The sequence below is a fragment of the Mchenga conophoros genome, linkage group LG20 (assembly GCF_057382185.1).
Source record: "Mchenga conophoros isolate Kocher_MC1m ecotype Shallow Benthic linkage group LG20, M_conophoros_male_GT1.1, whole genome shotgun sequence".
NCBI lineage: Eukaryota > Metazoa > Chordata > Actinopteri > Cichliformes > Cichlidae > Mchenga > Mchenga conophoros.
The window spans coordinates 12,200,126-12,212,234 of NC_140545.1; the positions used below are offsets into that span (position 1 = coordinate 12,200,126).

Sequence of the window (12,109 nt, forward strand, 5' to 3'; positions counted from 1 at the left end):
CCAGTATCATATCTTCAAAGGTGATAGTATGTAATGTGCCCCACTTTCCTCACAACCTACTGCACCACTGCGTGCTGTTTCAGCCCATCCACCACCCCAGCATCCACCTGTGTGCTCCTGGAGTTTTATGAGTAACATATTTACAGGGAGTGATCCACCCGAAGACCAGGCACCGAGCTCAAACTGTATTCTGCTGCTGTGATTAATCCGTGAAATTAACTTGGCTTTGTTGAATTTTATTCTTTTTTATTTTCTTTTACAAGTCGATTTCTGTTGTAATTTCTGGATAAAAGTAAAAAAAAAAATCAGATTTTTATATGAATAAAATATAGTAAAAATGTCCTGTGTTTGGTTTTCTCAGCTGAAGCAGACCTCGATGTTTGTGAAGCCTGAATTTGTACTATGTGCAAGGCGGTACTTTTCTTTGGGTATTGAAATTCTAGCATGTCCTGCCTGATAATAATTTAGTATGGTCTGATATTTTTATAAAAGACAAGTTGTTGTTTTTTTTCTTGTTTAGTTTTTTTCAAATCTGCGCTCACATGGCCCTGCAAATGAATCTTCAGTCTGTTTCTAATCAAACCACAACACACAGCTCTGATGAAGCACATTTGGAGTGTTTAACTATTAATCAGTAATAACTAATAGTGTTTTGTTCCTGATACTTTGAATGCTAGTTAATCCTATGAATAGTTAAAGTGCAGATCTCAGAGTTTTCAGTCTTAGTTGATTTGACAACAACTGTATTACTGCTAATAGCAAATGTTTAATATAAAGGCCATACATTGTAGGGCCAGCAAATCAAACTATTGTTGTTTTTTTTTAGGAAGGCAATAAGTTAACGCCATCTGACTTTATATTGCAGCGGTACATCAAACTTAGGTACTTTGATGTTGTAAATTTATGTTGCATGTAGCACCTTGGTCCTGGAGGAACGTTGTTTCGCTTCACTGTGTACTAACTGTATATGGTTGAAGTGACAATAAAGCCAACTTGACTTGACCAGTACACATTGAATTCCAAATTCTGGCTGTAATATTCAAATATCTCAGCAGAATTCAGGAGTTCCAATCACTTCAATGGCCACAGGCTTATAAAATCAAGAATTAAACATGCAGACAACAGCATCTCAGCCACGAAGTGGTAAGCCATGTAAAATCACAGCGTGGGGTGAATGGATGCTGGGCACATAGTGTGCAGGTTGCCAACTTTCTGCAGAATCAGTCACTATACAGTGGAGAAGGTCCGTAAAGACGTCTAACTTCTGGCATCAACAAGACATTTGCATCAAGAGAACTGCAGCACACAGGGTATTTTCTCTTTATTAGACCATCTATATAAACCTTAAGGATGGTTCTGTTGGAAGAATCCCTGTAGATCAGCATTTTATGAAATACAATCATACGACATTCAAGTCACTAAAACCACATTTCTTCCCCATTCTGATGCCTAGTTTGAACATACATACTGAAATACTAATTGGATGATTAGATAATTGTATTTAATGTCGAACCAAGTGGCTGCCGAGTTTATAAATATTGCAGACACCAGTATTCATGACTTTAAAGTATATTACCTGTAATATAAGACTTTTAACCCTTTGCTGCAATCTTTAGTAAATCAGTTTTTGGGCTTTATTTAAATATCACCCTCACTAATTTTGTCCCTTGAGAAGGTAACTCCCAGAAATACGCAGATGTAGTTCAGCGGTGGTGGCTAAAACCAACAGGAGCAGTTAAGCTAACGTCAGGTTGGCACACAACAGAGCTAACTAGCAATAGCTAGCAAACTTGGCAAAAGTCTTCCTAGCCAGGTAAAGAGCATAAACAGTGAGGAATGACTGTGATGACAAGTTTATATGTGGCATATCATCACAGGTCAGTTGCCTTACTTTAAAGTATATTACCTGTAATATAAGACTTTTGAATAGAATAGAAGTGTCTTCAGGACATGTAGGGCCGTGATCTCCCAATACTGTGTGTACGAATCTGAAAGGGAACTCGTTTCACCATCACACTGGCAAAAACGCAGTATGCAAGCAACCTTTAATAACTCACATCATTCTGAATTATTGATCTAAGTGTTTGGGTAGCAACATAGCAGCCACAAGTAAAAACACACGCTTTAATATATTTAAGTATTTTCCTGCTTGGAGGTGATTTAAAAAACAAAGCTGAAGAGAAAAGCAGTGTTGAGTTAATGAGCTTATAGTTAAACTGTTGGTTTGCATGTTAAAGTCAGCAAAACTCGTTCAGTCTGTCACTTTGGATTATAGGAAGGTGTTTTCCATACAATAGATATTACGTGCAAAGTGAACACACAGCTCAGAGCTAATCCTGTTCCCATGTTTTTTCCCTTTCCTGCACAGTGTGTTCCGACACTTAATCCAGGTGGATCCGGACACCTTCTGGTTTACTCTAAATAAGCTGCACTGCCCGTCCTCTTACATCCCACACCACCCCGACCTCCTGCCGGTGCAGCTGAACGGCACGGGCAGGCCGAGAGACGAGTTCTCGGACAACGTGTTCAAACTGCTCAAGGAGGAGTTTGGCTCCGTTACTGAGACAGTTAACCAGCCAGTCAGCTAATGAGCTGCTGCTTGATGAAATTGACTCTTCTCACAAACAGACGACTTATTGAACCACGACTCCAACAGGTCATTTAGCTGAAAGAAAGTCTATCAGCTGTGCCAAAAAAAGCAGCCGTCAGATATGTTTGTGATAAACTTCATGGTGTGCACAGCTCTGATAAACAGCAAGGTATTAAAGAAACCAGGACCACACCTGACACGTCTTCTACATTAGGAAAAGAGCTGCTGATTCTGTTTGATCAGTTTTTATGTTTCACAGGCATGTTAAGGAAATACAAATGTTAGAATTTCTATTTCTTTTCACTCGACAAGTTTGAGCATTTTGAAGCAATTTTGCTTTTGCCGACCCTAATTTAAAAAAAAATTTTTCCGTGAACTTCAAAGGTAATCACCAAAGATCACCCGACTCAAAAGGATTTCATTCTGCTGATGTGAAAGCTGCACTTGAGAAGAGGGATTGTGAATGTCCCTCATAGTGCTGTGTGCACCTATTAAAATGTGTCTGTAGCTCAGAGGGTTGAAAGGCTGGCTTCAAGTGTTTGTCCAGATAGGAAACAGTATCCTTGATGATATATTTTACCCCCACCCCAAAAAAAGTGTATGCAGATGAAAAAGTGAAGTCTCTTTTTAACCAAATTACCTGATAAAAATAATAATTTAAATTCTACAGCTTATATCTTCTATTAAATGTTAGTCTATAATATTTAAATTGGCAGCATTTTTTTTTAAAGGTTTCTACCCAAAAAAGCTTCAAATAAATCATGAGTGCAGGTGAGTGCATCATCTTCATAAATATTCTTTTTTCAACCAAAACTGTCATGGTCCTGGGTCGGTGACCCAGCGCTTTAAGTTTATTATTATTATCATTTTCCAATTTATTGGAACCCCGTCTGTTTGTGAATCTGTCTGTTTAGTTCAATGTCTTGTCTGGTTCCATGTGTCTGAGTTTCCTGTTTTATTGTGAAGGTCTGTGTCGTATGTGAGTGTGCTCAGCTTACGTTTCCCCTGTCTCGTCAGCTGTGATTTCTCCCCGGTGTGTTCCCCTCCTGTCTCTCATCCCTTGATTACTGCTATCTGTGTATTTAAGCCCTGTGTTTCTTTGTGTCAGTGTCGCGTCGTACCCTCAACTTGCTGTGTGTTTGTAATGTCCTGTCCTCCAGCACCTCGGTTTAGAGTTTTGTTTTTGTAAGTTTTATTTCGTGAATCTTTCCTCCAGCAATAAAGCTGCGTTTTCAGTTTATTCCCATCTCCAAGAGTCCTGCAATTTTGGGTCCACCACTTCTGCTTGCCTGCCACACAGCCAACCATGACAAAAACCTAAAAGCTTTAAAGTCCAGCTCATCAGTGAGACACACTCACAGTGCTGGATGTATCTGTGATGTCAGGCATTGGGTCAGTGTGGCTACTTCACTGATATATTCATAACAGTGAAGTACTTTATTTATCATCAGTCTTACACATGCTGAATATCACAATACATAGCAGCACATCTAAAATACTGCCCATCAGGTAAACTATTCATTACTATGCACGTCACAGGAAACACATCGTATAGTATGTTACAAATATAATTTTAACATTGACCTTAAAAAAGTCCTGATATGACAGCAGCTATGTCATAAAACTTTCTGTTTTTAAAGCAAAGAAAATATTTAAATATTTGTCAGCCAATTTCATTATGATAGCAGTTTTATTTCCCAGATTCTCTTCTTTCTAATCACCCAGCTCTGTGTAATTAAGAGCTACTCTGTCATTTAGAAAATGTCCCTTAGTCATTACCTTGATTATCTAACCTCCTGGCTTCTGCTAGTCCACAATTAGTACTTACTGTACATTAACATTAGGTGAAAATGAGTTATGTTTGATCAAAAAGAGAAAAAAAAACTACAGTATTGGACAGTTTTTGGCTCTTCCCTTACAGTGGGACAAAAAAGTATTTAGAAAATCTGTGGCGGGAGTTGAAAGTCCGTGTTGCTCGGCAACAGCCCCAAAACATCACTGCTCTCGAGAAGATCTGCATGGAGGAATGGGCCAAAATACCAGCTACTGTGTGTGCAAACCTGGTAAAGACCTATAGTAAACGTTTGACCTCTGTTATTGCCAACAAAGGTTATGTTACAAAGTATTGAGTTGTATTTTTGTTATTGACCAAATACTTATTTTCCACCCTGATTTACGAATAAATTCTTTACAAATCCTACCATGTGAATTCATGGATTTTTCTTTCACATTCTGTCTCTCACAGTTGAAGTGTACCTCTGGTGCAAATTACTGACCTCTGTCATCATTTTAGGTGGGGGAACTTGCACAATCGGTGGCTGACTAAATACTTTTTTGCCCCACTGTATTTTCCCGAGGAGGGAGTCTCAGCAGATGGATCCAAACACATTTTTTACACCATATGACCTTCTTGATGTAATCGTCTCATTTATCCAGGCTTGGGACCAGCAGTACGAGTGTACTAGCTTTGGAAGCCCTGAGGGTGGGTGTCTCCTCCACCAAGGAGCCACTAAAAAAATACAAAACATTAAAATATATATATGAATACGGTTACAGCTGTTTGATTGATTTTTCTTTTCTTTTTAAGCTCTACATTTGTGTCCTACTTTTGTAGTAAGACAACACGGACAGAGTTTTAATTTTATTTTTTGTTTTTTTTAAATGAGATTTTCAGCAATTAGTAAAGGAAGTGCTTCAAGATCCTTTGGAAACTCTATGGCAAATCTAGCTCTGGTTAGAACAGACTGTGTCCTATTAAGGCAGAGGTTGCTTGACATAGTGACAAGGATGCTGGCCGATCTATCATTGTTATCAGTCAGAGCCCTGCAGGGTTCAAGAGATGTGTAAATGAAGGAAGCAGAATGTCTCTTCCATTATCTCCTCACTGATGGGAGAGCCCGGGACCTCCCCGCTCCATAATGGATGTATGACGCGTTTAGTGTGGGGAAACAAGATCACCACGTTTTGTATTTAGCTGGCCTGGCTTAATGTTAGCGAGCACGGCACAGCGCCTCTTTATCTCATCCGGTGCTGTTGCTATTTATCCTGCTGCCAGTACTGACAATAGCACCATTAGTCATCAGCAGCAATAGGATGAGGGGAATCTGGCAGCACCTATTACACGCAGGCAACTGCCGAACATCGCTGCTCCTTGATGCACATGGACAGGCACACACAGAGCAAGGGGCCGTAAAGGTAAACTGCAACTGGCGAAGAACAGCAAAAAACACCCACTTAGGTAGAAATGTGTAGTGAGTACTCAAACTCCATTGTTTCATATACAATTTATTTCATTTGATAAAGGCATACACTTAGTGAGAGACCAAACATTCTAGAAGAAATGTACATTTCCCTCTTTTTTTCCCACCCCAACAGTAATCTCTTCTTTACAAAACATCAAATCAAATTACTAGTTGAAAAATAATTCTGCTGATCACCGCTTTAAACCATTAAACAAGCCTCCTGAAGGCTGCTCATAGTAACAGCAGCACTGTTGTCCCTCTGGAGAGTAATACACCAAAGACGTGGAACCATTCATGGCCTTTGAAACCCAAGAATATATTTTGAGGCAGAGGATTTCAGTGTTTCACTAACATTTCCTCTTACTTTACCCCCTCACCGCTGAAGGCTTTATCCAAAGTGTTACCCATGTCCACATTGTCCCAATTGATCCCTTCAGAGTAACCTACAGCCCAGAAAGCCTCCCCTTCACCTTTACAGATGAGGTTTCATACAAGCATCTAAGCAAAGAGATTATTCTTGAAAATGGCAGAAGTAAAACGGCCCCTCAGACGTTTTCAGACACACATGTTCAGGCTCATTATTATGTGATTACACTCATGTTTGCTGCCCTGCAAATACAGTAGTTTAAGAAACACTGCTGAAGTACTAAGATACATTAGGGGAGCCCCCCTTTCTGAGCAGCTATGGAGAGAATGTGTCATTCATCTGTCTGTACAGCACTTTTGGAAAGCAGGAAAGCAACAGAAAACTGCTTAAAAACTAAAAGATCTAATTGAAAGGACTTTAAAAGTAAAATATGGATTTGGAACAGAATGATGGTTTTTTTTTTTTTACAATATAAGTAAACTCAGGTAACACTGTTTTTATTGGTTGGCTGCAAAAGTCTTTTTTTTTTTAAGAAAATCACTAAACATGCACTAGCTTTAATTCATATTTTACAGTCATGTACACAGGGTGGGTTTAGAGGCTTGTAGTGGAGAGGATTGAGGCTTTTTTCTTTTAAAATGACTGATAAGAACTGGGCCAGAGCACTGGAATAAAAGAACTAAGCTGGGAGAGGAATACAGTCCAGCTCCTCCATAAACGGGGGAAGTTTGTTTCACGAAGATCACGATCTGTTCCTTCTATGTATTTATAGTCAGGATTCAGAGGCACACCAAATCTGTTTAATTTAGAGGCATTGGGATTTGACCGTCTCATGGCTTTCCAATAGGGTGGGGTCCGCATGGAGCGATTTGATTGATTGATTTCTCTCAGCGTGAACAGCCACGAGTGGATCAAACCTGCAGCACGAGCGAGGGAAGGCAAATTTTCAGAGAGGCGTCATAAACTCAAAAGAGCTCTGCGGGGAGGATGGAGCCCGTGTTGTTGTTGGTTTGATTTAAAATCTCTCCCTTTTCAAACTATCGATGTATCTGTGATTTAAGACTTGTGTCTGTGCTGGATAAGCACTGCTGCTCTGGGAACACAGGGAGAACACTTGTCGATGTGTGGCTGTATACTTATTGAATGCACACAGAAGAGAAAAAAAAAGATGTAATGAAGCTGAAAAAGATTTTCAGGGAAAGAAGTAGGCTGAGTTTCATTCAGAATACTCTCAGAATAAAAGGGAGGATTTTTTTCTACTGGGGACAGACCCAGTTATAAAATGTACAATATCAGCCTTTCTTTTCTGAGGGTGTATCAAATGACAGAGTAAGGCAGTGGAAGAAGTATGAGCATGAAAGCAGAGTGTGTCTTTTACAGTATGTAAAGTACAAGAGTGGAACAGAGCACGGGTTAATAGTAAGACAGAGGTCTCTTTTTTCTTTTTTTATAATTGGTGCTGAGACCAGAACCTGTGGAGCTGCCTAGATCTACACATCAGCACCCCCCTCCCCCTTCCCACCCTTTTGCTGAATGCTGTGAAGCCAGGCTTTACAGACAGGTGAGCAGTCCAACCCAGACCCATGCACAGCGAGAAAAAGCTACATTCCCTGCACAGTTTGCAGCCCTGTGCTTAGAATAAGCCATACTGGACATTTTCTAGAGATTCTGGATTTGTGCACAGGCCTGCACTGTGTGGGAAGAATAGCTTTTTTATGCTGTGACACACATCATATTATGCAATCCTTGTGTAATGCCATCTACAGCGCACAGCTCGGTTCGTTGGTGCAGTCATTGTGGCTACTGTGGTTACTGTCCACGTCCCTCTTCCTCAGCTCTCTGCCCGCCTTGTGTTGCTGACTGCTGCTGCTGCTGCCGTGGCTGTGGTGGGCAGGTGAAGAAGAACGCTTGCCGTGCTCCTGGTGGTGCCCGTGATTCTGGTGATGGCTGTGAGCGTGCTCTTTGGTGCCACCGAGAGACTCCCCGTCGTCCCCGTCAGAGAATCCCACTCCTCTCTTGGTGTCGTCCATGGCCTCAAAGTTGTTGCTGGGGTTACGGCTGATTACGTCGCTCTCCAGCACCACCTGCAGGTAGGCTCTGACGCGGTGGTGACGCGCGCCCTCGATGTCGCTGAAGTCAATGACTCGGCACTCGTACGTGCCCTCGTCAGACGGCTTGACTCGGGAGAGGCGGAGTTTGTGGGAGATGTTGCTTCCTACAACCTTCACAACCTGATGAAAGTAGACGGACAAAAAAACAAACAAACAAATAAAAAAACATATATAATGTGGTTGGACTGTAACAAATATATCCAATATAACTTCCAATCAGAAGAGAGTTTACCAATGAGTGGCCATTTCAAGATAATGGCAACCCAACAATAAATGTAGTAAAGTAAAAGCTATTAGTTTAATGAATGAATGAACTAACAGTCACTATAGCTCCTGTTCATATCAGACCAAGAAAAACCTGCCATCTATTGAGAGTACTGAATTAATTAATGTTGCAATTTTTACGAGTCCCTTTAACTGGAATAGAAGGAAAATGTCATTTACTCTTTCAAAAAATGAAAAAGAGCAATTTGAAAACCCTAAAAATGATTCAACTAATATTTCAGCAAAAAGCAGCTCCAATACTGTAGCTATCTGTGCTGTCAGATCAGCTTTGTTCTTGTTCTCTATATATAGCTGAAGATGAGCCTTCAAAATAAAATAAAATAAAAAAAACACAGGAAAAGTGCACAAAACCCCCCAAAAAGGACTTTTGCTATCTCACAGACCCCGAGATGAGTGAGTGTGCACTCACCTTCTCACTTCAACTAAGTATGGTGTGCTGTTTCTTGGCTTCAGCTATGAAGTTTTACTATTCACACGGGGCAGCTACAGCAGCGTATTAATGCCATTGTAGGTAAAATAGAAGTTTGAGCTGGGTCAACATATACAGAGCTGTGCAAAAGTCCTTCATTTTTATACATTTACCTCCAAAGTAGTCAAACTTGTTGTCATATTTAAGATAGTTTTGAGTTCACAGGCTTTCTGCAGGTCTTTTAGAGTTTCTCTTTAGCTGTTCTTTTTAGTTATTTCCAGTCCTTGTAGCTGACCCTGTTCAAAGAGTTTTTTGTGTTTTTTTGCCAGGCAACTTAATTTCTGAATATGTTTGCACATTTCAATAAATCGCTGCACCTATTTCTCGTTGTCTTTGTAGCAGCATACAAAGAAATGAGTGAAGAAATAAGAGGCAGCTCAAGACTTGCAGAGTACTGCATGGTCTGTGAGATTAAAGTCATCATTTTTAATGAACCTCATGGCTACCCTTTGTAAAGTGGGAACAACCTCATTACATCACACATGTGGCCCACTTGCCATTTTTATGCCTGGCCACGCAAATTACACTTCAAAATCTGACTCGGCAGTAAGGATAAACTCAGTATTTTAGTGAATCATCATATTATCATAAGCATCTGGACATGACCCTGAATTCTGCCTGTTTAGAAGAAAATAACACACTGGTCTGAATGAAATTGGCAGTGCTCCTTGTTTACTCGTAGCCTCTGTCGCGTGATGGTGATCCCACTTGCAAAATGAAGTGTTGCGGCTCATTTTACAAAAAGACAGTTTCTGCAACATTTCTCATAAATTTGTAACTTTAATCTCATTTGTTCACTGCAAACTTTCAAAATGTTATGAAATTCATCATTTTCTTGTAAACCTGTGCAATTTCCGGAAACACCCGTAATCTTTTCTTTTTTCTCTCTGAATCGGTGAAGTGGTTAAGATGATGATAGATGGATGGCTCATCCAAATGTATCAGATTTCACAAAAAGTTTTTTTTTCCCTTTGCAGTCCTGAGCCGGTTTTCCTCAGAAGAAGAACACAACACATAGAAAATCAAGACAAAACGACATCACAGACGTGGCATTTATCTACTCATCTAACAATCAGCGAGAATGCAAATCAGTGGATCGTTTCAAAATGCCAAATTATTACTTTGATTGTATAAGCATCCTTCTTGCATGCAAATTCAGTCAAGCCACTTAAGGCTTGCGGCTGCCTATCATACACTCGTCTGTGTTGAGAAAATGAGCTGAGTGTATTTTGAAGATAGTTAAGATGCGTGAAGTACTGGAGGTACAAAAGAAAGATCATGAGAAGAATAGAATAAATGTGTGGTGTGGCCTGGATGCACTCTAAGGCCATGTCTCCTCCAAGCCAATCACTCAGACAAACAATAAAATCTGTGAAAGTACGAAGAGAAGACGTCAAATGCTTTGCAAGTTTGCAGAGCAGGAGTTAAGACGATGAGAGTCTGGGGACATCTTGAGATGTGACGCACCAAGATATAAATACAACTTCATTTATCACCCACCTTCCTCCTCGTGACGCCAGTAGGTGTTGGGATGTGTGCGTCGTGTGTGGCAGTGACATTTGCGCGTTTGGCTGTAAGCGTGAGCTTAATGCGTGCCGTTTGCGAGTTTGCGTCTGCATATGTGAGCATCTCATGGTGTTTTTGGTTTGACTGTATGGATGTGAGCCAGGATCCATTATATAGAGAGAGCTCATAATGATTTTGCAGCTGTGTAGCCTGCAGTGTTTTGCTCCACCCACACAAACATGCACACAGACACACAAAAGCACACAGACACACACACAGTCACAAAAACACAGCATCAGTGATTCAGCAGCAGCTAGCCTTTTGGGAGAAAGCCGAAAGGTTTTTGTTTGTACATGTTTCTGCATGTTTAATGCAGCTTTATGCATCTTCAACTTCTGCGCACACACACACACACACACACACACACACACACACACACACACACACAGCTTTAAAACCCCAGAAAGTAGAACATTTTTTGGTTCATTTTTGTAATTATAAAGTCAGTGGAAAGAGATAAGGCTAGGGGAATAAGTTTATGTAGAGATAACATGCAGTCGGTCCTGCAGTCTGCTCACTTCTGCAGGTAATTAGAAAAAAGTCAAAATGTTGAGTTACTCTATACTGTCCTGCTTCTTTCAATAAAAGGCTCACCTATTTTTCCATTTGCCAGGGGGAATACCAGAGGAGATATAAAAAGATCTGCTGACTTCCCACCCTTCCTTTTCTACTCTGTTTTACTGAGATCTGGTGCTGCAGCCACAAAGTTTCAGTAGTGTTTATTAAAATTTGCAGATGATGCCCTCAGGGGCCACTCCCCCATGGGGAGGACACTTAACCACCCACGAGCAGCAGCGCTGCCTGCTCTTTGCCTGACGCTGTGCTTCTGCAGAGCCATCGAGGTTTTTCGTGAACGTGTTAATGCACCGTCTGGAGCGTTCACCCACCATGCGAGCTGCAACGACTGAAAATCACATCGCTGTGTGCAATACAGCATAAGCACAACCTCTGTGGATCATGCAGAACAAGAAATTTAAATGTAATCATAAGCATTTTGAGTCTTCTAACACCAAGGCAAACATAACGGCTTTCTGGTGAAAATAACTGCAGATATTGTTCGCAACTCACACTTATCTTTGTAGCATCCTTTGCCATCTCCTCCTCAGGAGCCACCTAGAAAAAGTGACAAACATTAGCAGAAGGATCTCAGTTTGATTGGCTTTCTAAAACTTCAAGTTAAAAAAGAAAAAGGGCTCATATTACCTTACTCTCCCATATACTCAAAAGACAATTTCTGAAGACAACTCAGAGACAGAGAGCGTAAATACTTATTTCACCTTATGAGTCCGTGGGCTTAAAATCACCTGCTGTGGCAACTGCCATAAAGGTTGTTTTGAGCACTTTGGCAGGTGTTGAAATGTGTCTCTGTGGGCATATTTCAGCAATGTGAAACACAGACGTGAAACCTGACAAGTGTGTAGCTGAGGTCAAAATGAAGGCTGAGTTCCAAGATCAGTACTGGGTAAAGGACACTGGAAG

The 12,109-nt window shown here is 40.6% G+C and overlaps 1 protein-coding gene across 1 annotated transcript in view; it reads right to left on the reverse strand.

The window, feature by feature from the left end:
* Positions 1-5,859: 5,859 nt before the first annotated feature.
* The window catches only part of LOC146550474 (V-set and transmembrane domain-containing protein 2-like protein), a 51,916-nt gene continuing 45,666 nt past the window's right edge, over positions 5,860-12,109 (reverse strand). The window contains exons 3-4 of the mRNA XM_085258968.1: positions 11,699-11,743; positions 5,860-8,430 (exon numbers count right to left, since the gene is read on the reverse strand). Of these exons, the coding sequence (XP_085115094.1) occupies positions 7,960-8,430; positions 11,699-11,743 (516 nt within the window). The 3' untranslated portion in view covers positions 5,860-7,959. The remainder of the gene's footprint in view (positions 8,431-11,698; positions 11,744-12,109) is intronic.